The 27536-nt window shown below is 25.5% G+C and overlaps 6 protein-coding genes across 6 annotated transcripts; 3 read left to right on the top strand and 3 right to left on the bottom strand.

The window, feature by feature from the left end:
- Window positions 1-477: 477 nt before the first annotated feature.
- On the bottom strand, window positions 478-2373 carry GGI43DRAFT_224484 (agmatinase). Its single transcript, XM_083200410.1, has 4 exons — window positions 1843-2373; window positions 1665-1791; window positions 1280-1612; window positions 478-1225 (listed from the first exon to the last, which is right to left on the bottom strand). The coding sequence occupies exons 1-4, from the start codon at window positions 1969-1971 to the stop codon at window positions 642-644; spliced, it is 1173 nt and encodes a 390-aa protein (XP_083056428.1). The 5' UTR covers window positions 1972-2373; the 3' UTR covers window positions 478-641.
- On the top strand, window positions 2374-4428 carry GGI43DRAFT_224479 (amino acid/polyamine transporter I). Its single transcript, XM_083200409.1, has one exon. The coding sequence runs from the start codon at window positions 2776-2778 to the stop codon at window positions 4288-4290; it is 1515 nt and encodes a 504-aa protein (XP_083056429.1). The 5' UTR covers window positions 2374-2775; the 3' UTR covers window positions 4291-4428.
- Window positions 4357-6705, top strand: GGI43DRAFT_416363 (Zn(II)2Cys6 transcription factor). The gene is made up of 2 exons (XM_083207277.1): window positions 4357-5413; window positions 5471-6705. Exons 1-2 carry the CDS (start codon window positions 4921-4923, stop codon window positions 6595-6597), a joined length of 1620 nt encoding a protein of 539 aa, XP_083056430.1. The 5' UTR covers window positions 4357-4920; the 3' UTR covers window positions 6598-6705.
- A 361-nt stretch (window positions 6706-7066) lies between these two features.
- Window positions 7067-8337, bottom strand: GGI43DRAFT_430781 (proline dehydrogenase; the record flags this gene model as incomplete). The annotated part of the gene is made up of 5 exons (XM_083209319.1): window positions 7067-7318; window positions 7382-7438; window positions 7522-7727; window positions 7797-7800; window positions 7879-8337. The coding sequence occupies 5 exons, from the start codon at window positions 8335-8337 to the stop codon at window positions 7067-7069; spliced, it is 978 nt and encodes a 325-aa protein (XP_083056431.1).
- Window positions 8338-8954: 617 nt separating this feature from the next.
- Window positions 8955-10540, bottom strand: GGI43DRAFT_430782 (putative general amino acid permease; the record flags this gene model as incomplete). The annotated part of the gene is made up of 2 exons (XM_083209320.1): window positions 8955-10197; window positions 10285-10540. The coding sequence occupies 2 exons, from the start codon at window positions 10538-10540 to the stop codon at window positions 8957-8959; spliced, it is 1497 nt and encodes a 498-aa protein (XP_083056432.1).
- Window positions 10541-10989: 449 nt separating this feature from the next.
- On the top strand, window positions 10990-12015 carry GGI43DRAFT_416366 (uncharacterized protein). The gene has a single exon (XM_083207278.1). The coding sequence runs from the start codon at window positions 11124-11126 to the stop codon at window positions 11886-11888; it is 765 nt and encodes a 254-aa protein (XP_083056433.1). The 5' UTR covers window positions 10990-11123; the 3' UTR covers window positions 11889-12015.
- The last annotated feature ends 15521 nt before the right edge of the window (window positions 12016-27536 follow it).

Below are 27536 nucleotides of genomic sequence, written 5' to 3' on the forward strand. Positions count from 1 at the left end.
TATCGGGAATAGGGTAATGTGGTAGCAAGAAGCTGATGCTACATAGGCATTTGCATTTCGTTTATTGCCCTTGCATACACTATAAATCGTATTGTTCTCCACTGTTGCTTGATTGGACTTGTTGCCATATCACAGCCTCGTGATATGCCTTGAAAGACATTAGAAGAGGGGTTGAGCCCCGCCACTACTGCATAATTAAATGTAAATGAGCATGGGGAGCCAACACAGCTACACATCTCGTAGCAATTAGCGAGGGCAAAGAGGCCGGAAATGCCCTTTGTTTTCTTGGTAGAATAACAGTGACAATCTCGTGCAAAGAAGCCCCTCACAAAAATAGATATGCGGTGTCATGATGGGGGGGCATACAAGAAAAGATACAAGGCTCCCTATGGAACAAACAAACAAACAGTAAACAGGCTTGGAGTCTAATAGCGATTGAAGCTAGCTGCTAAATCCGCTAGTCTCAAGGTAGCATGATATCACTATAATATTTCGCGTATATTCCAGCTGACTAATATCAGTTTATAAAGTGCATATGCCCCAAGCATATGAATTGGATCGTGCCATCTTTTGTACACGTTTATAATACAGATTCAGCGTTGAGATACAACAGCCGCTGATGCAATCCTTATATACATGTATTATAATTCATCCTTTGTATCCTTTGACTTTTCCTGAGCGCCGTCTTCCAAACCCCTCTTGACGATGGAGCTCAGAATCTCATACACAACCTGTGCCGCTGCCAAAGCTGTCTCTTCACCTCTTCCTTGGTAGGCAGGGCTGACCTCAACCACGTCCGCACCGACGATATTTAATCCTTCAATTCCTCTGAGAATTCGGATAAATTCTCGGGTAGTCCAACCGCCAGGCTCTGGGGTTCCAGTACCAGGTGCGAAAGCGGGATCCAGCACATCGATATCGACAGACAGATAGACTGGGTCCTCAGTTCCCAATACCGACATGATGCCATCAACGATACCTTGTGTACCAATCTCGTCAATCTCGTCAGCGGCATAGCGAACCCAGTTCTGAGCTGTATCTGATTCGTGATCTGCCCAGTCAGAGCCGCTGAGACGAGTTCGCAGACCAGCGTGAACAGATTGCCCTGTCGATGCGTTTGATAGAAGTCCCTCTTGATTGGCCATCCAGAACATAGAGCCGTGAGTAAAATGTGTTGAACCCCAGGCTGACGGGTATGCGGCGGGATTCCAGGTGTCCAAGTGAGCTAGAGTCAATCAGTTTCCGTCGTCTACTCTTGAATGTTATTGTAAAGACATACCGTCAAAGTGAAGTACCCGAACCGGCTTGCCGTAAATCTCCTTGAGAGATCTCAACGCAGGCAGCGCTAAACTGTGATCGCCGCCAAGCGTGATAAGCTTAGGTCTGCCTTTGCTTAGTGAGCTTATTGGCTTAGCTCTACCAAGATTTCTAAAAGCCTGCGTCATTTGCTCAGTCGCAATATTATTATCAAAAGGCGTAATGGGGATATCGCCGCAATCAATAATTTTCGCCCAGTTCTGGTAGGGATTGATGTTTGCGCGAGGGTTGAATGCGCGTAGAGATGTCTGACGAGAAGAGGCTTGTCTAATAGCTCTAGGACCGAATCGGGCGCCTGTGAGAGGGTAAGTAAACAGTCATCACTTGCGCAAAGCAAAAATAATCACCTGGTCTGAAAGAGACAGCGGTATCGAAAGGCGCGCCGATAATTGCAATGTCATATTTCTCTTGAGGGTTTGTGAGACACTTGACATAGTCTAGATGAGCGAATGACCCGATGCCGTTGAAAGACCACTGAATTGTGTTAACACGAGTTGGCAAATACAAATTCGGTTCATCAAGTACCTCGTGCCCCCATTTTGCCTCCAACTCAGCCAATTCCTCTTTGCTCCATTCCTTCTCATCGCCATGCCCGCCACAGCTGTAGCCTGAGCCCGCCAAGGCCAGGATGCTGAGCCATGTTATGAACTTCATTTTGAGATAAAGAGCGCTTAACAATACCTACAAAGGAAACGAGAAGAAAGAATATAAACGAAGTTGCTACATTCAGCACAATTGCCTTACATCGCTACCATTTATAGGACCGCTCTGTCTAATAGTTGGAGTTCGCATTTCTCCACATTCTCCACCCACGGCGTCAACGGCGGGGGATTTTGTCTGGGGAAACTGCTTCTTCTATGAAGCCCGAGATCGGCCGCGAATAGGCGCATTCTGACTTGCTAAAATAGTGGCAAAAGCGATTAGCCAGCAGACATATCCTCAACGCCAGCATTAAAATCAACGCGTGAGCTGTTAAAAGTCTACCCAGCTCCCGGCAGATTTTATACGACGCTGTCAAGTATATACTGTTCGTTTTCTAAGCCTCATTTATAGTTCTTAAGCTCCATCGCCTCGGCACGTGGCTTGATAAAAATGGAGTCTGAGTTCTTGGTTGCAACCTCCATCGGCTGTTAAACATCTTACGCGCGTTGAAGTACCGATAAGAATCAGCCAGCGCTAGCAATACACGCCTCCAGAAAGCGCATTTTTTAGCTCGGCTCGAATCCGAACCCGCCAACTCTTGGTGTGTGAATATTTCTAGATCTTTGATGACCTGGGAGTTTTATCAACTACAAGTCATTCGTTAAAATGGCCCTAGCTGCTTTTATATCTGTTATCCTTGGATGAAGCCAGCTACTATCTATATAAGCTCTTCAACTCCTCCCATCCCCCCTCTTTCCTCTCTCCTTTCCCAGTCTACTCCATTACCTGAATAATATCCAGAAAACGTTCTTCGCCATGGTTGACAAGCCCAACGCTATGGACGCTGTGTCCGTATCTCAATCCCATGTGGAAGAGTCAAAATATGTACAGCCCGAAGAACAGCTCAAGAAGCGATTCACTCTTCTATCTGTCATTGCATTCGGCTTCACTACAATGAACTCATGGGTGGCCTTCGCCTCTGGCGTTGCTGTCCCGCTTGCCTGCGGTGGAGGCCCAGGCCTCATCTATGGCCTCATCGTTGCCGCAATCGTCATGGCCACAATCAACATTGGCTTTGCTGAACTTGCATCTGCATTTCCATCTGCCGGTGGCCAATACCACATCGTTTTCATGACCTTTCCACAATCGACACGCCGAGTCGCTGCGTTCTTCACAGGCTGGATATCCGTGATTTATATCATGGCGGCCACGGCATCGTGCAACTTCTTTGTCGCTGGCTCGATTCTTGACCTCGTCAACCTATGGAACGAGGGCTACGAAATACAAGCTTGGCATACATACCTACTTCATATTCTGCTGAGCATCATCGCATTTGGAGCGACGTCCCGGTTTCCTACTGCCATTGGCAGATTGGGTGTGACGATTCTTGTGTTGTCCATTGCTGGCTTCGTGGCCTCGCTGGTTACGCTGCTTACCGTCCAGGATATCAAACAGTCTTCCGATTTTGTCTTCAGGCAATATACAAATGTTAGTGGATGGTCAGATGGATGGGCCTTTTTCATCGGTGTTACTGGATGCCTCTGGGCGTACAGTGGCGTTGATGCCCCGACACACGTTTCTGAAGAAGTGCCGAATCCGAGTCGAAACGTCCCCATCGCCATCATCACGACCATGGCACTGGGTATCGCCACAGTCCTCGCGTGGAACATTGCGCTTATGTTTGTCGTCACGGATCTCCAGGCTCTCATCGAATCTGGTGTTCCAATTTTAGAGGTCTACAACCAAGCGCTGAATTCCAAGGTGGCCACAACCATCTGGGCTGTCTATTATATCATCATGTTCTACGACATTGTTCTCAATCTCTTCATTTTCGCCGGCCGAACAATCTGGTCGCTATCACGAGACGGCGGCGTCCCCTACTCCCAATTCATCTCTCACCTGAACTGGGCAAGTCCCGTTCGCGCCGCTGCAGTCATGCTTGTCTTGCAGATTATTATCGGCGTTCTTTACGTGGCATCAGCCACAGCGTACAGCAGTTTCATCAACCTCACTCTATTTGCGCTCAACATCACCGTTGCGCTACCTCAGGCTGCGCTCTTGTTCCGAGGCCGCAGCATTCTTCCTGAGCGAGCCTTTTCTCTTGGAAAGTTTGGCTATGTTATCAATGCCGTTGCAACGCTCTTTGTAGTTTTCTTTTCTATTTGTTTCTGCTTCCCTGTTGGCTACCCTGTTACTGCCAGCACTATGAATTATCTAATTGTCGTCATGGCTGTTGGCCTAGTTGTGACAGCAATTGTATGGATAGCCAAGCTGCGCAAAACCTTTACCGGGCCGCAGCTGGAGAGCTATGGGGATGACTTCCACCACTGAGATGGATAGATAGAGGGCAAAAAAATTGGATAGCATTACAATATTAATTACAGATATCATGATAACTCTTCTTCCTCTGCGATTGTTAAGCTGCTCCACAGTCTCCAAACTCCCCGCATTCTACACCGCGAGAAATAAGGAGCAGCAAAGAAAGATGGATCAGCAAAAGTTGGCCGTGCGTGAGAGGGGCGATAAACTCGTTCTAGTGCTATCTCTATTATGTACGAGTTATCTCAAAGCAACTAGCACGCTCACGTATTAACTTTGTGGACTCTGCTTTTAACCCAATACAGCCACTTTGCCACGCGCTATGAGATAAGTTCCCCGCGCTTTGCGTTTCCAGCTGCTATCCATTGTCCCTATACTCCGCATTCTCCACACAACTGATAGACACTCAGCCGTTATCTTCAACTGTGTACGCTAATAAGATAACAGGCTCGCCGCCGCCCTTAACGCCGCGCATGGACGCATTCCGACTCTCGGTTTCTCTGTCACCTTATTTCTTTACCACTCTGGAAGATCCATTTCATATAACCTGCGTGGTACTACCTGCTGCGTAAATCTGGTCATCAAACGTCGGCCCACTGGGATTGTCTGCCGCCTGCCGCCATTGACGCCCATCTCGCTCCTATGGCCGCAATGTCGACGTTGCCGGTCTCGCTATTACCGGCTTCAAGGCCGCAGCCGCTGATCCCCCAACGCAAACTGATCAAGAAAGGCGGTTACACGCGACAACGTCGCGGATGCTTAACCTGCCGACAGCGCAAGAAGAAATGCGACCAGGGGCTGCCGATTTGTGGGCACTGCTCACGACTTAATCTCGTTTGCAAGCACGAAAAGCCCCGAGAGGTTGTCTCAAGCGCCGGCGGGGAAGATGCTGCGAGTGGCTCGGCTGGTTCTGAAGCGCGTCAACACTGGGACTATGACAACTCCATTTCTCCACAGGGCGACAATGTTTCCGAGGTGTTGAAGGTCTCAAAGATCTTTGAACCGCTGGATTTTGTGCGCCCCAAAGATTCAGTTGATCATTTGACCTCCAGTCGGAGGACTATGATGCGATACTACACTTCCACTCTCGCCATTATGCTATCAGCGACCGCCGAAAATAACTGCTTCCTATCAGGTTAGTTAACACAACTATTTTCTCCAAGTCTAGAATATTCTTTAATAGTGGATCTAGTCCTATTGCCAATGGCCTTTGACTGCGCTACCCTCCTTGATGCAATGGCTGCATGGTCATCGGCCCATCTTGCCTTACGAGACCCCAGTTTTCACAATGTCTCTCTCCAGCATCGCGGCAGGGTTCTTAGTAACCTTAGCGCCGCCCTTAACAGCAATAACCTTTCTGGGGAAATGTGTCTAGCTATAACCATGGCCATGTGCTCCATGGAGACCATCTCGGATGCAACTACGAGCGGTTGGGCACACCATCTATTTGGTGCCGCGGCCGTCTTGCAATCCGGAAGCTCTGATGTTCCAGAAGGCGCGCTGCAAAAGTCACGAACTATCATTAACAGCTATTGGTTGGAATCAGTTGAGAGGAAGTGGTTGGTGAGGAATTTTGCCTATCATGATATCCTGATGAGCGTATCACTGGATAGAAGGCCCCTCATCACTGGTGATTATTGGATGTCTGCAGATGACGAGATGGCGGATCCTTACTTTGCATTTGCGTCGAAAATCATGCTATTGACATCTGAAATCAGTGTTTTAAACGTGGACTGCGCAGAATACGAGCAATCACTTCATGATGGGAACAGCCCAGGAGAAGACGACTATGCGAGCATCTTTGAAGGATTGCCTTCAAGCTCCACATATGATACATTCCTCCAAAGGGCCCGCAGTATAGCTGATGAGCTTCGAGAATGGCAATGCCCAGCTGTTTCCGCCGATACGCCGCTTGGTTTCCTCAGCCAAACATATCAAAGTGCGGGACTAATATACCTCCATTACGTCTTGCAAAAATATTTTCCACAGCATTCGGCCGATATACTAACAGAAGGGATTGATGTGTATGTTGAGTCGGTATGTGATGCTGCGCAAAGAGTGCCCGAGGGTTCACTGGCCGAGTGCTCGTTACTCTTTCCACTATTTATTGCTGGCGGGGAAGCGAAGAATGCAACACACATTGAGCGAATCAAGAACAGGCTTTACACAATGAATAAATGGAGGAGGTTCCGGAATGTGAATGCTTGCAGAGAGGTTTTGGAGGAACTTTGGAAGCAGAGGGGTGAATTAAAAGAGACTGAAACGATAGGCTGGAGGGATGTCGTCAGGCAACGAGGTTGGCAGCTTGCACTGTCATAAACATTAATGATTTGACATGTCGCAATCGAATTTACGAGTATATCCTAGCGTGCTTATTTTTATTAACAATAATGAGAATTTAATGCTTTTAATAGCTGTAAACAGCAACAGTTGGCACGCCCTCGTAATTTAGTATAAGATCGCGGTTGAGAACTATGTGCACTTCGATAGCCAGGGATTTTTTGTCTAACGTTGAGAGAAAATATTAAATACATCAACATTCTGTTACTACAATACCATGTTCAGCGACCCAACATCTTCTAGCAGACTTTAGTTATTTAAAATCGGTTACCTTCATATACCTTATACAATTTATAGTATTTTTTCCTCTTCAGAGCACTATCACCATGCTCGTGGCAAAACTCTTAGCCATAATTCCTTCCACAGCGCTTTTCCCCCAGAATTCCAGCCCGTTGTACGGCACCTTTGTTCTCAACCGATCGCCTGTATAGATACCAGTAACAGTACCTCATGTCAGATACTTGTACACCCCAGGGACGTTATCTGAGACATTTCCAGCTTTTTCCTGTAAAAGCTCACAGCTGACGTCGTCAGCCATTCCTTGCAATTGGCCAAACTCCAACAGTACTGAAGGCTCTCGGCGATTAACTCTTGATCGATACGTCTCCATCGCTCGACGTACGCTCTCCACGTTGTGTGTGGCCATAAAGAGTTGAGTTTTAGGGAACTTTAGATGTTTGGCTGCAAATGGTAGCTCGCACTATATCAAGCTGTCGGCAATCTGGCCGAAGCACATATGTGTATCTTCAGCAGTATCATGAACCAAATTGCGGGGGTCAGAGTCGATATAAGGTCCACGAACTAGTTTGATACCCAAATCCTAGCCTTCCTTTGCTGCCAGCTCGATGTGCTTCTGCGCATTTTGAGGAATGATTTCAAGTATGCCTGAATAGTGTTTGATACAACAGCGACTCCGTTGCGATTGTACTTTCGCATCAGGTCGATCACCCACACGTCAATAGTTAGTTGTAAAATCGCCTGTTCAGCGTCAAATACGCAGCGAACGCCTTTATTGGCAGACGCCTCGCAGAGTGCAGCCATGGCTTCCTCTATAACACTTGGCATAGGCCGCCCAGCGCGGAGAGCATCGGTGGCAATTCGACCAGCCCCTGAAAGTTTTGAGTTGGGTTAGCTCATAGCTTCAAAAGCTGCCAGTTCTGGGCTTGATGGGTTATTACTTGACTGCGAGAAAATCGCTCGGCCCAATGCAGCTCAACGTGCTCATTAGTCCATTCTTCCACTGCTCTACCACTGCTCTACAACGTCGAAATCTGCTTGTTCATATATCCCGGTCTCGGCATTGTTCTTGTGGCTATTTGGCAATACCACTTCCTTTCCGTAGCACAGAATAACACCTCGAAATCCCACGCTCCTAAGCGATTGAATCTTTTCTTTTAGAGCAAGGGGAGTTATGCCAGCGCAAAACTGGTAGTAAGCAACAGAGCGCAAGATGCATCGCAGAGCAGGGTTTTCCTCCGGATTAAAAATAAATGATGCTGGGGCCATGGCGCGACGAAGAACTTCCATTGAAGCTCGGTTGAGAAACGGTGATGTTATTATTGTATTTACCAATAACGATCTCAACAGCGCTGATATGGGTAGCTTTTCGAGCGGCCGACAACTCCTTTGAGCGCCGGCTTCCGTCGGCAGCACTACAGTACCAAGCCGTGTACGCTCAACATCAGTGGAATATCTTCGTGCCAGCTTGAAGTTATGCATTGCTTCTCTAGAGCAGTTTGATAATTGTGACAACCAGGTGAATAAAAAGCGGCATATCGACCTAAAACATATAGCGAATCCCATACATACTCTTTTGATCATTCATATAATTATTGCGTATGCGCATTTGAAAGTCGGCACAGTGGACCGACGTGATCCGACTCGGTGTCGCGAGGACGGACCGATGAGGTCGGCAGCCACCACAGCACGGCAATTCTCTTTATTGATATAATCATGGGGTCTACATGGCTTATAGTAAATGACCACTTGCCTCAATCTTACCGGCCATAAACAAGTATGGCTGTTGATCTTTCGGCTGGATCGACTAACTTACGATATTCGCCATTATTACCAACATCGTACGGAATGTATACCAATTCACAAGAAGCATTACCTCAGCTGCCTATTCTATTATTCTTCTCTTCCAAAGAGAGATAGATCGTAATTCCCATTTATTGAGCATGCTTTACACGGAGGCTATGAGTTCATGTCTCAATATTGGTGCTTTCATCTATATCAGAAGTAGAGGCATCAGAATAACAACAGTGACATATAATCAATTACCAAAACCTCAGTTTGCATATAGATACGGTAGATGTCACTTAAACATTGTACTTCGCTAAGCTACGATCCTCTTGAAGAACCCCTCTAACCCGTTACTTTTATTCAACGCTTTCTCCCGTTCCTCTTCTTCGTCAGCCTTGGCTGCTCGCCGTTCGATTTCATCTACGCCAGAGGTCAGGTCCATCTCAGAGGCTTTGACAAACTTGCTCTTGGTGCCGACTTTGAATGCGATGAAAATGATGGTAAATATAGCCAAGGGAAGATAGTTGCCAACAAACGTGACAGTATCCCAGTTCCCCTTCCTGAAGACCGGCCAACCGCTAAACAACAATACCGAGATGATGACGATGAGGATCCAGTATGCCCCAAAGATGCTAAACCGATTTCTCCAGGGCAGAGATGAATGAGGCATCCCCTGTGCCTTCATTCCAGCTCGAAAACGCAAGTAAGTGATGGCGATACACTCCCAGGTGATGATGCCACTTAGAGCGGTGAGCCTGAGGAGGAAGTTAAAGATGTTTCCTGAGCTGGATCCGACAGGGAGAAAAGCGAGTAAGCTCAATGCCCAGGAAGCGAGGACGGCAATCCATGGGCAGCCCCATGAAGTTGTACTTGAGAAGATCTTAGGAGCCGTGCCATTACCTGCCATGGCATGCAGAGTGCGCACAGAGGTGAACAGATCTGAAACTCCGGCTGACAAAGCAGACGTAAGGATGCAAGCGTTGATGAGACTTGGCAGCACCTTTATACCAGCTGTCTGTATAGCGATGACGTATGGGCTAGCAGGGGCCGTCGACGAAGGGCCCAGACGAGGATCGTTTGATGGAACAATGATACTGAAGCAAAATGCCCCCAAAAAATAGAAGAGGACGACACGGATCCAGGTAGCTCGTAAAGCTGTGGGAACAGTCTTGCGCGGGTTGCGGGTCTCTGCAGCAACCAGAGCCAGCATCTCGGCACCAATCGAGGAGAATGCCGCAGTGGTGAGACCAGAGAAGAAGCCCAAGAAGCGACCAAGCGGGCCCTTGACGCCCTCGTATTGTACAAATGGGCCAGGGTGCTTCCAATATCGAAACCCGATATATTCACCGTTTGGTCCACCCCCTGCATCGATGACAATAGACAAGATGATGAGGCCAACGATGGTCAAAACCTTGATTATGGACATGCAAAACTCGACTTCGGCATATAGTCTTGGGCCACACATATTCACTCCAAGAGAGACGAGGAGGCTCAGAGCTATCCAGACCCCAGAAGGTATAGAGTCATTCCAATACGTGACGAGGACAGCGACAACTGAAGATTCCGCAGCAGAAATAAGAGATCAGCAGTACCAGTAATTCCAAGACATGGCTGCAGATAGAGATGCGTCGACAAACCGACCAGACAGTCTCATGTGGGCTCCAACAACAGGTAGATAAGTGACCATCTCTCCGGTACACAGCATGACGCAGTAAACAGCTGAGCAAATGACGGCAAAGGCCAGAACTAATCCAACAGGACCAGCAGTTGTGAGTGCGGAGCCGATGCCCAAGAAAATACCCGTACCGATAACCGAACCCAGGCTGATGAAGGTAAGGTGCCGAGTATTGAGCTTTTGTTGGAGGCCCTCATTGTAGTCGTCATGTTCATTGTTCATGGGGGAGGACCGCTCGAGGAGAATGGTCCAAGTTTGTCCGATGCGTCAATGTGTGAAAACTCAGGGGAAGCTTTTTCAATATCTGAAGTCATAATGGACAATTCTGGAGAAAGGTATGGTTGAGCAAAGGGAGAACCATTAGGGACAGGACAATATCCAATGTGTTGGAATCAGGAGATATATGTAGTAGCGAAAGAAGGTCCATGCTCGAGGTATTCTTCAGTCCAATGTGAGCCATAACGACGTGGATAAATGAACAGCCAGTGTAGTTTTGCAGGGATCGCCAATACCCCATGGGGATGGGCCGTGGCGACCCGCCGCAAAGATGAACCTAGTTGCTGACCATCCAATTGCGTTTCTGAGAATGTCGGCCCGTGATCGGGTGGCTTGTCGGTTGATCCGACCACACCATATCCTGGACTAACAATTGTGGATTTTCGTCAAGACTGCGGGGAATAAGACAATGAGACAGTGTCTCTTGATGACATAAAAAAGCACTCCCTTCTCAGGCCAGCCTCCAAGATACCAAATTCACCGCCATTTAAAAAGATATAAATCTGTTTTTTATACTATTTTCCCAGCCATGGGCAGCATAGCGAAGAAGGCCGCCTACTGGGTTGAAACTGAAGATTGGCATACTGCCGGCGAGCCATTCCGCATTGTCGATAAACTCCCGGCCGGATATCTTCCAAGCTCAGCCACAGTTGCTCAGAAGCGGTTCGACATCACAGCGACCTCAGGTCACCCCTTGGATGAGCTTCGGCAGCTGTTATGTCACGAACCTCGCGGTCATGCTGACATGTACGGCGGCTTCATCACACCCCCGGATGATCCTAGCGCCCACTTTGGAGTACTATTCTGGCACAAGGACGGCTTTTCCACAGCTTGCGGCCATGGCACCATCGCTCTTGGCTATTGGGCTATCGCTCACGACATTGTCAAGATTACCAAGCCCGATGGAACACTCGATGTAGTAGTCGATGTGCCTTCGGGTCGTGTAGTGGCACGTATGGGCATTGAAAAAGGGAAACCAGTACACGCCGACTTTATCAATGTGACTAGCTATCAGCTGGCAAAATCGCTACCTCTAACGATCCCGTCATGCGGCCTCGATATCAGCGTGGATTTGTCCTTTGGCGGCGCAGTTTATGCCACCTTGGACGTGGCCCAGCTTGGAATCGAGGTCATTCCCAATAATGCTGGTCGCTTCATTCAGCTTGGTCGAGAAATCAAGGCTTTGCTCGATACCAGAGCTCATTACGGGTCGTATGACTGCTATGGAGTCATTTTCTTCAGCGAGGACGGGGATGATCAGACTGTTGAACAAGGAAACACTAGTCCGATCTAGCTACGTGGGTCACATAGATTTTACATATATAAGAGGTCCTGCCTCTCGACTTTTTAACTAGATAACTTAAGACCTTTTTTAATAATAATAATAACTTACTATTATACTATTTACATTTAACAGGTTATAAGCCCGGGCTACAAGCTAACCCTTATTTAACTAAAATTAAGTAAAAACATAATAAGACAAATATCCTTGCTAACTAAAATTAGCAAGCTACACCCAAGCACTAACAAGCTTTTCCATTAACACTAATAAAAAATAATAAGCTTAATTTTATTATTAAATATAAATAAGTTTATAATTAAAGATAACCTTTTCTTCTACTTAAAATAAAATTATAATTTTCTCTTTTCCTTTATAAAAATATACTTATTTAATACTAAAATTAGAAAAACATAGGAAATAAATATAACCTCTAGCCTTAGCCACTCTAGCTAGCTTTTAAATTAAAATTTATTTAAAAAAATTATTTTTTAAATTTAATAAATAATATTAATAAAATGTTAATTAAAGCCTTTAAATTAGATTATAAAAAAAGCTTATACTTTTTTTTTACTATTTTTAATTTAATACCCTCCTTAGGCTAGTTAATAAAAAAAAGCTTAATTTATAAACTAGATTTTAGTTAAAAGATTTAGAATTTTAAAATAAAGAGCCCATTTCTAGAACTAGAATAATTACCCTTAAAAAGCAGACTAGCTATTAAACTAAAAATCTTTAATTATATTTAAGAACTTTAAGATTAGCAAGATCACAGCTGTAATTAAATTATTTAAGTTGTTTAATAACTGGATAATATAAGAAAAGAAAGTAAAAAAAGTAATTAAAATGAATGGCTTTAGAGACCTCTTTTAGAGAAATAAAGATCTGCTAAAGAAAAAGGATACTAAAAGTAATGAAAATTTTATTATAAGATATAAAACCTGGGAAGATTACTAAGAATAAATAGTTAAATTTATTTATAATTAACTAGCGTTTTTACCTTATAAGCTTGTAAAGATAAATATAGTACTGGCTATTATAATAAGCAAGCTTAAAATAAAATATAAGCTAGTTAATAATATAATTTTTTAAGATATTAATTAAAAATATTCTATATTAATATTTAATAAATATAAAAGTATTATAAATTATATATAAAAACTTTATATTATATATAAAAAACTTTTATAATTAAATAAGTTAATTAAAGTAAAAAAACTTAATTTTATTAATAAATTTCTTATTAAACTTAAAAGTAATTATAAGATATTCTTTACTGCCTTTTATTAATTATATAAATTACTTTTAAAATAAAGTAATAATATAATTATAAAAAAGGCTATTACTTTTAATAAAGTAATTATAGTAGTTAAATAAAAAAAACTATTATAAAAATAATAAACTTTTAAAGTTATATTTTTTTTTATATAATATAAAACTTTTTATTAATATTATTATAAGTTAAAATATATAAAAAAAAAGTGTTTTTACTTTTATCTAGAATTAAAAAGTAAATATAAAAAAAGAAAGCTAGAAAAATAATTATAACTTACACTAGGTAAAGAAAATACTGCCTTGGCCTTCTTTTAAAATATAAGCTTATTAAGCAGCGCCTTAATTAACAGGTTTTTATTAGTAAAAATAAAACTAGATTACCTATAAGTAATAGGAGCAGTAGCCTTAAGGATAAATCTGTTTATAGTTTTTATCCTAGATACAGGTGCCTTAAACCATGTAGTTTATTTAAAAAGGCACTTTTAAATATTTATAAAATTAAATAAAGCACTAATAACCAGAATTAGAAAAACTTAACTTGTTTTAAAAGGATCTAGCAACTACTTATTTAAAACAGTAGTTAATAAAAATATCAGGAAACTCTATTTTAGCAGGACTTTTTATATTTTAAATGCTAGATTTAACCTAATATTAGTCTTATAACTAAATAAATTAAACTATATATTAGTAGTATATAATTAAAAAATAATTATTATAAAAGGAGGAGATGTATTACTTATAGCTACCCTTAAATATAAAGTATACTTTATTAATACCCTTGTTACAACCCAACTCTTATAGTCGTAACAATGGGCCTACAGGGTAAGCAGGAACGGATTAAAGTAAGCCCGTTCCACTAATTACATATTACTTAATAAAATCAATTATTAAATAAGTTAAGTACTACTTAACACACTTAATAACTAAATATATTAAAAACAAATATTTAATTAAATATATAAGTTTATTTCTTACACTTATTTAAATAACTTAAATAGCTAATTATTAATATACTAATTATAATATAATTAAAATATAACTTACTAAGTCTTATTAACTTTAATAGTAATTAATTATTATTACTTTTTATTATTACTTTTAAATCCTTTAACTTATCCGCTAATATAAACCTAGATTTTAAATTTATTTTTTAAAAATTCTTTTATATTACTAATCTTATTTAAAAATTTAATAATTAAATTATTATATATTAATAACTTTTATTTAAACAGTTACTAGATTTACAAGTAATATTAAAAAATATATTTAATTATAAAATAAATAATAGTATTAATAAAAAACTTATAAAACTATTATAAGTAAAAGCTAATATTATAATTTAATTAGCTAATATAAAAAAATTAATATAATAAATAAAAGTTTAATATATTATAAATTAATAAGCTATTAATAACTTATAATAATAATAAAATATAATTTAAAATATTATTACTTAATAAACTTAAACTATTATAAACTTTTAAAAGCAGCTCTAGGGGATATAAAATAATATAGCAGTACCTGTATTAATAATAATTACTATTACCTTTACTATTAATATTATTTTATAATAATAAAACCTAAAAAAAGTATTTAAATTAAAAATACCTGTATTATTTAATAAAAATTTAAAAAAAATTTAAGCTTATTTTATAAATATAAAAAATTACTTTAATTATTTTAAAACTATTATAAATATAAATAAATTAAAAATTTATATAATTAAAAAAAAACTTATTAATATTATAAAAAATTAATATAAATTATATTTATAAAATTTAAAAAATAATAATATATTAATATAAAAAAAAAAAATAATAACTTTTTTTATAAAATATATTAAATTTAAAAATTAATTAAAAGCTTTATTTAAAAAAAAAATAAAAAATAAGAAATTAAAATAATACTTTTTAATATTAAATAAGAAAAAAAATTATATTTTAAATATATAATTAAATTTATATACTTAAATATTAAAATAAATTATAATAATATAATTAAATATATATTATATTATATTAATTTAAAATTTAAAATTAAAAACACTTTATTATTAAAAAACCCTTTAAAAATATTTAAAAACTTGTAAAAAAAATTTATTAAAATTAATAAATAATAATATAAATAATAATAAAAATAAAAAATTAAAAAAATAAAAAATTAAATAAAAATATACTTATAAGCTAATAATAATAAAAAATATAAATATATTATTAATAGTAATAATAATAAATTAAAAAAATAAATTTAAATTTTATTAATTATAAAAATAAAAACTTTAAAAGAAAATTTAAAAAAAAGTTTAATAGTAAATATTATTATTATAATAAGCCAGGTTATAAAAAAAAAAATTATTATATTAAAAAAAATAAAAAAAAAAAAACTACTTTTAAATAATTTACTTAATTAAAAAAAGCCTAAGTTAATATTATATATAAAAATATTTATATAAATTTAAGTTAAATAACCTGCTATAATAATAATTATATTATTTATAAAAGCAGCAAGGAAAAATTAAGCTACTATTTTAAAAAGCTTTAAATAACTAAAATATTTAAAAAAGTAAAAATTAATATAATAAAATTTTAAAAAAAATCTTATAATTATTATATCCTTAATAATTATTATAAATATAATATTTATAACTTAAAAAATATAAAATATAAATACTTAAAATACTTAAAATATAAATTAATAAATTTAAAATATAAATATAAAGTTAAATAGTAATATAATATAAATATAATAATAAAACTTTTTAAAAAAAAAAAAGTAAAAATTAAAGCTTACTTTAAATTACTTAAATATTTAAATTATAAAAAAATAAAACTTAATTTAAATTATAAATTAAAATAATAGCTATATTTAAAATAAATAAAAAAAACTACTAATAAAAAAAATAAAAAATAATAAAAAATAATAAAATATTTTAAATATAAATTAATAAATCCTGTATATAATTATAAAATTAAATAATAATAAATAATAAAAAAAAAATAAGAAAATAATAAGAAAATTATTAAAATAATAAATATATATTATATTAAAACTTATTATTAAAAAAATAAAATAAAATATATTATTAAAAAATAATTCCTTATTAAATAATACTTAAAGAAAGTAATAGAAATATTTAATAATAATTTTAATAATTATAAAAACTTTAATTTAAATTTAATTAAAAAATTTTAATATAAATATTATAAAAATAATAATATATAATACACTTATTTAAATTATAATTATAATTATATAATATACTATTATTATTTTTATTTTTTAAATAATTTAAAATATAAATATAAAAGATATTATTATTATAACTTTAAATAATAAATTTATAATTACTTTTAAAAAAATATAAAATAATAAAATATATTAAATTATTATTTTTATAATAACAGGATAATAAAATAAAAGTTTTAAATTAAATCTTATAATACTTATAATACTTTTAAAATATTTAAAAAAATAATAAGTATAATTTATAAAAATTAAAATAGCTTTAAAATATATAAATATAAGTTTTATAAAAAAAAATATATTATATACTTATATAAAAATTAAAATTACTAGTTAATATAATATAAATATTACTTTTATAAATTATATAAAATATATTATAAATATATAAAATATAACTTTTATAAATTTTATAATTTAAAATATAATTATATTAAAAAAATATAAAAAAAAATATATATAATATATTTTAAATAATAGTTTATATAAAATATTAATTTTAATAAAACCTAGAAAAAAATAATAATAAAATAAATTTTATAAGAAACTTTAATTAATAAAATTACTAGCTGCTTTAATAAAAATTATAAAAACTTAAATTAAAAAAAATATAAATAAATATATTATTAAATATATATTTCTAATAAATTTAAAAATTAATATAATATATTATATAAATAATATTATAAAAAAAAAATAAAAAATTATAAAAAAATATATTTTATAAATTATAAAATTTACTATTATAAAACTTATAAAAAAAAATTAATTTTATTTTATTATTACTAGATTAATTTAATAGGGTTATAATTTTAATACTTATATAAGTAAAAAATTAAAAAATATAACTTTAATTAAAGCTTATTATTAAATAATTTAAAATTAAAATTAATATTTAAAATATAAATAATATATAAAATATTAAAAAAAATTATAATAAAAAAACTATTTAAATAAAATTATTATTAATATAATTTAAATAATAAAAAATAAAAAGCTTTTTTTTATAAAATAATTATATAATAAATTAATTAAAATTTATATAAATAATAGTATAAATTATAATTTTATTATTAATAACTTAATAATTAAACTTTAATTACTATATTTTATTAAAATAAACTTAATACTTATTTCTAGTATTATTAACTTAAATATTAAAATTAAAATTAATATAAAAATTAATTATTTTTATATATTTATTATTAAATATATTAAAAATATTAAACTTAATATTATAATATTTAATAACTATAATATTATATTTAAAAATTACTAGTTTTATTAAAATAACTTATTAATTAATTAAAAAATAAAATAAATAAAATAAAAAAATAAAATTTTATTAAAATTATAATTATACCTTAAAAAAAGTAAGGAAAGTAAAGTTATATTTTTAAATTTAAAAACTCTTATATAAAATAAAAAAAAAAAAAAAATTTAAAAAAAAATTAAATTTAATTTAAAAAAAAAATTAAATTTAATTTAAAAAAATTACTTATATTATTATAATATAATTACAAGCAAGTTAAATTAAAAAAAAAATATATAAATAAAGTTATTATATAAGTAAAAAATAAATTATAAGTTTTAAATAAAATATTATTAAAAATAAAAAAAAAAAAAAAATAAAAAAATTAAATAAAACTTTATTTAAAATATTAAAATAATATAAAAAATATTAAAAAATATTTAATTTAATACTAGAAATAATATAATTATTTTATTTATAATAAAATTATTATATTAATCTTATAAATAAGAAAATAATAAAAAAAGTTTTAATTTATAATTTTAATAAAATAAAACTTAAAATTTTAAAAAAATAAATATAAAAATAATTAAAAAAAAAATATATTAAATTATTTATTTTATAAATTAAATATTTTATTATATTTATATTAAAAAAAAAATTATAACTAGTTATTAACTATTAATAATTAAATAATATTATTATTAAAAATTAAACTTTATTACTACTTATTATAAAAATTTAAAATTACTTAACTAGTATTAAATAATTTATTATTTTAAATTTTAAAAAAATATATAATTTAATTTATATTTAAAAAAAAATTAAATAAAAAATAATATTTAAAATATATTATAAATTATTTAAATATTTAATAATATTATTTAAATTAACTAATATATTTATAATATTTTAATAAATAATTAATTATATTTTAAAAATATTTATAAATAATTTTATAATTATATATTTAAATAATATTTTAATATTTTTTAAAACTTTTAAAAAATATTAAAAATATATTTATAAAATATTATAAATATTAAAAAATACTAATTTACTAGTAAAATTAAATAAATATAACTTTTATATATAAAAAATTAAATTTTTTAAATATTTAATATTATTAAAATAAGTTTAAATAAACTTTAATAAGCTTATTATAATTTAAAATTAAAAATTATTAAAAATAAAATAAAAATATAAAACTTTTTAAAATTAGTAAATTATTATTAAAAATTTATTAAAAATTATAATAAAATTATTAAATTACTTATTAATATTACTTATTTAAAAAAAAATAAAAAAAATAAAAAAAATTTTAAAAATAAAAAATTTATATATAAAAAAAAATAAAAAAAATATTTTAAAAATTTAAAAATACTTTTTTAAGTAAATTTATATTTATTATATATAATTTAAATAAATTATTAAAAATTAAAATAAATATTTTAAATTTTATAATTAAAAAAGTATTAATATAATAAAATAAAAATAAGAAACCTTATTTAATAACTTTCTTTTTAAAAAAGCTATATAAATTTAAATTAAAATATTTTATTTATAATAAAAAATTTATAATAATTATTAAAATATTTAAAAAATAATAATATTATTACTTAAAAAATACTTATAAGATTAAAGTTTATACTAATTATTATAATATTATATATTTTATTATAATTTAAAAACTTTTTTTATAATAACTTAAATATTTTAAATTTTTATTAAATTATAAGTATAAATTTATATATTATAAAAAAATTAAAAATAAAAAAATAAATATTTTAAATTAAAAAAAAAATATTTTAAATAAATATTTAAAATAAAAAAAAAATATTTTAAATAAATATTTAAAATAAAAATTTAAATTTTATATAAAAATTATAAAAAAAATTATAAGTAAATATAAATTAATATCTTATTTATTATTAAAAAATATAATTTTATTTTTAATAAAATAAAAAATTTAATAAAAAATTGAATATTTAAATAATTTTTAAAGTATATATATTTTAATAAAAGAATATTAAAATAAAATAATAATAAAATTTAAATATTAAAAAAATTATAAATTAAAATATTTAAAAATATATATTAAAATATAATTACTATTATATATTAAAAAATTAATATAATTTATTAATATTATTAATAATATTACTAATTTATTAAAATAAAAAATAAAATTATTAATATAATATTAAAATATAATATATATTAGTAAGTAAAAAATTTTAAATATAAATTATATAATAAAATATAATTATTACTTATATTATAATAATTATAAAAATTAATCTTATTTAATTTTATTACTAAGCTATTATAATTTAAAAAACTAATAATATAAATAATATATAATAATATATTTATTAGTATTAATAAACTTATTAAATTTATTTATTTTTTATTATTTAAAAAAATAAATAATATAAAAAACTTAAATTATATTATAATAAAATTTATTATATATAATTATAAACTGCTAAAAGAAATAATCTTTAATAAAAAAAATATATTTATATTTAAATTTTAAAAGGTATTTATTACTAGATTTAAAATAAATTATAAAACTAGTATAGCTTATTATTTGTAAATTAATAAATAAATAAAATAAATTAATTAAATAATTAAAATATAATTATATTATTATATTAATTTTAAGTAAAATAATTAAGTAAAACTTCTTTTAATTATATAGCTTTTATATAATAATATAAAGTTAAAATTTACAGGTAAATTATTATTTTTTTTTAATTATCAATTTAAATTTAAAACTTATAAATTACTTAAGTAAAAAAGAAATATTAAAAAAGCTATTATAAAAGTTAAAAATATAATTAAATTATATAATAAGTTAAAAATATAATTTAAATTTATATATTAAAAAATAATTAAATATATAAACTAATATAAGCTTAAAAAATTAAACTTTTTAAAAAAAATATAATTTAATTATTATAATATATATATAATAATAAATAAATAAATATTAAAATAAATAAATTAAATAATAAATTAAACTTTAAAAAACTTAGCTTTTATAAAATTTTAAAAAAAATTAAAAAAATTAATTATAAATTTAAATTTTTTAAAAAATAAAAAAAATAAAAAAAACTTATATACTTAATCTTTTATATATTACTACTAGAAAAAATACTAATTAATAAAAATATTAAAGAAATTATTTAAAATAAAATTATTATTAAAAAAAAATATAAAATTAAAAATATTAATATTATAAAAATAAGAAAAGATAATAAAAGATATTATAAAATATAATAAGAAAAAAAAAAAGAAAAAAAAAATATAAAAACTTATTAAAAACTTTACAAATATAATAAAACTAGTTAAAAAACTCTATTATAATCTAGAAACCCTAGTAATAAATTTAACTTTAGTCTTAAAAAATTAACTAGTATTAAAAAAGTAAAGTTACCTGTGGAAAAACTTAAATTAAATTATAATATTTTAACCTAGTAAATAAGCTCTGCCTTCTTATATTTAATATATTCTAACTCTTTTAATCTATTAATATTATAAGAAATAGCCTGCGCTGCTTTTTTTATTTAATTTTTATATTACTTATAAAAATAAGTAATTTTAACTATTAAATATACTGCCTTTTTTTTAATAGCTTTAATTTTATTATTTAACTAATTTTAATAATAAGAAATTTATAATAATTATTAAGTAATAAAAAAAGCTTTATAATAAGACTTATAATTTTTTATATATTTAAAATAGTAATTTAAATTTTTTATTAAAGCTAGGTATTAAGTATTTTTTTTTATATAAATAATAAGGCTTTATTTTAATAAAATAAGAGAAAATTAATATAATAAGTGCTGTACTTTTATTAATTTTTTTTTTATTTTTAGGAATTAAGATTTTTTAATTTTTAAATATAATAAAATATAATAAATATTAAAAAATATATATAAAAAAAGAAAATAATTTACTAGGGAATAATATAAATACTTATATATTAAAAAACCAGGTTTTAAAAACAAGACTAATAAAAAAGGAGTATTATATTATAACTTAACTTTTATAATTATAATAACAGGCTTACAGGGTAAGTAATATTAAATTAATTTAAAATTAATAAACTAATTAATAATAAGTTAATTAAAATTATAACTAATCCGTATTAATTTAATAAACAGATTAATAAGAATTATAATTAATTAGTTTTAATTTAAAATATTTAATTAAATATATAAGTTTAATTTTTTATACTTATTAAAATAACTTAAATAGCTAATTATTAATATATTAATTATAATATAATTAAAATATAATTTACTAAGTTTTATTAACCTTAATAATAATTAATTATTATTACTTATTACTATTACTTATAAATCCCTTAACTTATCTGCTAATATAAACTTAAACCTTAAGTTTATCCCTTAAGAATCCTTTGTATTACTAATCCTATTTAGGAATCTAGTAACTAGGTTATTACAATTAGTAAAATAATATAATAAAAATATTATATAAAATTTTATTTATAAAAGTAATTTTTATTATAATTACTAGAAAAATAAATTAAAAATAATAGTTATATATTTTTAAAATTATAAATTATTTATAAATTATTTTATTAAATTTAAATATATTTATAATATTTTATAAGACTTAGTATAAAAATAAGCTAGATTTTTTTTATTTATAAATACTTAATTTAAAAAATTAAATTATAATAAAAAATAAGAAAATATAATTATATTATTATAGTCCGGGTCTTGTAAAAAGAGTAATAAAAGATTAAGTGGGGCTAGTTGTGTTTTTATTATTAAATAGCTGCTAGGTGTTATTAAAGGATTATATTTATCTTTGCCTTTCCTTTTTCTTTAAAAGAAAATCCTTTTCTTTAAAAGAAAATCCTTTTCTTTAAAAGAAAATCCTTTTCTTTAATATTTTTTTCTTTTATAGTAATTAGCTTCTAGCCAGTTACATTAGATTTTCTTTTTTTTATCCTTAGCTGAAGATATAAAGTTTATTAGTATAGCATGGAATATCTGTTTAAGCTTGGAGGATAATAGCTAATATCTAGCTAGTTATATCCTAGCTCTTTTATTACCTGACATATGTATAATATTTTATTAGCTTATTAAATATTAAAAAAACAGGAATTATATAATAATATAAGAAAAAAAAGTTAAAGTTTTATTAAATATTATATTTAAAAAAAAAATTAAAAAATATAAAAATATTAAAAGTAAATATTAAATTAAAGTTATTATTATTATTATTACTAGGTAATTTTAATTTTTTATATATTATTATAAAAATAAAAATAATTATTTTTATAAGTATTTTTTTAATTAAAATTAAAAAAGTTATATTATAAACTTTTATTAAAAATTTTATAAATAAATTAAATATATTAAATAATACATATTTTATTATAAAAATTATTATAAAAGCTATTTTAAATATAATAACTAAGTTAATTAATTTAATTAAAATATTTTATTTTTTTATAAAAGTTATATAAGTATTATAAAAACTAAGTCTTATTATAAAACTTGCTATATTATATTAAAAAAATAAAAATTTAAATATATGTTATTAAATTATTTTATTAAATAAATAAAAATATTAATTAAAAGTAATAGTAAATAAAAGTAATTTATTAAAAGAAAATAAAATATAAGAATTAGTTAATTTATTATTAAATTAAAAACTTTTTTAAAAGAAATAAATATATAAAATTAAATAAAATAATAAAAATATTATTATTTATTATAAAATATAATATATAATTAAAAGCTTTAATTGAAAAAAAATTAATTATTATAAAACTTGTATTATAATAATAAAATTAATAAGTTATAAAATTTGTTTTGTTTTTATAATAATAAATAATTTAAAAATTAAATAAATAAATATAAAAATTATTTTTTTATATAAAAAAAATTAATAAAGAAATTTATATTAAATAATTAAAAAATTTAATAATTAAATTAGTAAAATCTGCTATTTAAATAAAATATTATATAATTTAAAATAAATATTATAAATTTAATATTAAATACTTATAAATTTTCTTATTAATTTAAATATTTATTTAATTTTTATAAATAAAAAAGTTTTTATAAGAAAATATATAATTATTATTATTTATATAAATAATTTATTATTATTTAAATTAAATAAATAATAAATATAAAAAACTAAAAATATTTTAAGTTAAAACTTTTATATAATTACTTTTAAATTTTATAAATATTACTTTATATTTTTAATTAAAAAAAATTAAACTTAGTAATATATTTACTTTTTATAAAAAAGTTATATTTAAAAAATATTATTATATTATAAAATAAATAAATATAACTTAGTAAAAATACTTATATAATTAAGTTTTTTAAATATTAATAATAAATTAAATATTATAAAAGAAAAGAAAATAGCTTTTATAAAATAACTAGAATTTTTTATATAAGTAATATTAAATATATAATTAAATATTATTTTTTTAGTTTTTTTTTATAATTATTTTATAAGTAATTTAAAGTTTTTATATATATAAGTTATTAAATAATTTTTTTATTACTTTTAAATTATATAAAATTATAGCCTTATATTTAAATTTTTTTTTTAATTATTATAAAATTATATAAATACTAATTATATAAATAATAAGTTTAATAAGTAATTAATTTATAAATATATTTTTAATATAAGCTTTAATATTATAAGTTAATTATTTAAAAAATAAATAATAATAATATTATTTATATATAAAATAAAATATATAAAATAAATATAAGTAATAAAAAAAATTATATAATTATAAAAGTTATTTATAATATTTACTTTTATTTTAAATTTTATTATTATACTAATATATATTTTTATAAATAATTAAAAAATTATTAATTTTATAAAAAACTTTAAATTTTATAATTATATAAAATATATTAATATATAATATTATTATATTAAAAAAAAATTAAAAAAAATAAATTTATTATATATACTTTTAATTAATAAAATAATAAATAAAATAATTAAGTTATTACTAGTTAAAGCTTTTTATAAATTTAAAAATATAATTAAAGTTAAAAAACTCTAATTTAATAAATTATAAACTTGCTAGTTCAAGTAAAAGTTAAAAACTTTAAAATAATATTACCTTATATTTTACTCTTATTATTTAGTTATTTTATTATTATAAACCAACTATATAAGACCCTTAGAATATATACTTATAAAAGAACCTTGGAAGCTTTAGCTAATTATAGCTTATAAAAGTAACTTACTTTAAAAGGCTAGAAAAAAAGTTATTATTATACTTAAAATAAAATTATAAAATTATTTTAAAAAAAATTTTTTTTAAAATTTTATAAAATTTATAATTTTAATAAAATAAAATTTAAAACCTTTAAAAAATAAATTAAATATTAATTTAAAAAAAAATAGATTTATATTTTTAAATTACTAATTAAATATTTTATTATTTTTATTTTAAAAAAAAAAATAATAAATTTTAATTAATTATAAATTATAAAAAATTAAATAAAATAATAATTAAAAATAAAACTTTATTATTTTTAATATTATAAATTAAAAATAAATTAATTAGAAAATAATAATTTATTACTTTTAATTTTATAAAAGTATATAAGCTTATATAAATAAAAAAAAATAATAAATAAAAAATAATATTTATAATTAAATATAAATTATATAAATATATTATTATATTATAAAAATTAATAAATATACTTGCTTTTTTTTAAAAATAAATAAATTATATATTTAAATTATATTTAAATAATTTTATAATAATATATATTAATAATATTTTTATTTTTTTAAATATTTTTAAAAAATATAAAAAATATATTTATTTTATATTATAAAAATTTAAAGAAAATAAATTTTTTATTAATTTTAAAAAATATATATTTTATTTATAAAATATTAAATTTTTTAAATATATTATTATCCTAGAAAAAATTTATATAAACTTTAATAAAATTAAAATAATTTATAAATAACTAGTTCTTATTATATTAAAAAAATTATAAGTATTTTTTAAATTTATAAACTATTATTAAAAGTTTATTAAAAATTTTTTATTTAAAATAATTTTATTAATTAATATAATAAAAAAAATTTTAGTTTTTAAATAAAAAAAAAATAATAATAAGCTTTTAAAAATTTAAAAAAAATAATTATTTTAAACCTAGTTTTTATTATATTTAACTTAAAAAAACTTATTATAATTAAAATTAATATATTAAATTATATAATTAAAAGAGTTTTAAATTAACTAGGTAATAATAATAAATTAAAATTAGTTATATTTTTTAATAAAAATTTAATAAACTAGTTATATAATATATAATATATAATTAAAAAATATATATAATTAAATATATACTTATTAAATAAAAATATTATTATTATAAAAGTAAATATAAAATTATAATTTATATAAATTATAAGAATATTATATATTTTATATTTATTAAAAAACTTTTTAATTAATAAATAAAATATTTTAAATTTTTTTTATAATTTAATTTTAAAATTAAATATATTAAAAATAAAATAAAATAACTAATATTTTAAATAAAAAAGCTAATTATATATAAAAAATACTTAAATATTAAGTATAAGCTTTATAATTTAATAATAAAAAAAACTTTAAATTAATTTAGCTTTATATAATATTTAAAATTATTAAAAATAATTTAATACTTAAAAAAATTAAAAATTATATTAAAAATTAAAAAAATAAATAATATTTAAAATATATTATTATAAATTTAAAATATTTTAAATAAAATAATAAAATATAAATACTTAAAAAATTATAGAAGAAAATAATTAAATATATTTATAAATATTAATTATATAAATATAAAAATATAAAAAAAAATATATAATTAAATTTAAATATATTATAATATATTAAAATTAAAATAATAAGTTTAATATATTATTTTTTATTATAATACATATTAATAAATAAAAAATAAAAAATATAAATCTTATAAAAAATTATAATTATTACTTATAGTAAAATAACTTTAAAAATTAATTACTTTTAATTATATTACTAATTTACTTTTATTAATAAAATCTTTTATAAAAGTTTAATATAATAATATACTTATAATTATTAATTAATTTTTTAAATAAGTATATTTTTTATTATATAAAAAATTTTATATTTTAAAAACCTTTACTTATATTTATATAAAAATAATTACTATTAATTATAAATTACTTAAAAAAAGTATTTTAAATTAAAAATAAATATTTATTTTTAAATTTTAATAAAAACTTATAATTAAATTAAAAATAAATTATAAATTTAATATTATATATTACTTTTAAATAAATAAATAAATTAAATATATAAACTAAATTATTAAAATATATTTATAATATTATATAAATTTTATATAAAATAATTAAATTAAAAAACTACTAGTAATATAATTTTATTATAATAATATATATATTAAATTTATAAAGCTTATATTTTTTTATATAAATTATAAATTTATATTTAAAGTATTTAAATTATTATAAAATAAACTTAATATTAAAAAAATATAATTTTAAATAAAATTAATAATTAATTTATATAAAATTATATATATATAATTAAAATTTATTTAAAAATAAATAAAAAAAATATATAAATAAAAATAAAATTATAAAATTAATTTTTTAAAAAAAGATATAATTTACCTGTTATAATATTTATAAAATTATAAGTTATTAAATATTAAAATAAATTAATTAAGTAATAAATTAAATATTAAAAAATAAAACTTTATAAAATTTTAAAATAAATTAAAAAAATTAATTATAAACTTATTTTATTTAATATAATAAAAATTTAAAATTTAATA

Source organism: Trichoderma evansii, assembly GCF_050947405.1.
Source record: "Trichoderma evansii strain SZMC 28006 chromosome Unknown GGI43scaffold_27, whole genome shotgun sequence".
NCBI lineage: Eukaryota > Fungi > Ascomycota > Sordariomycetes > Hypocreales > Hypocreaceae > Trichoderma > Trichoderma evansii.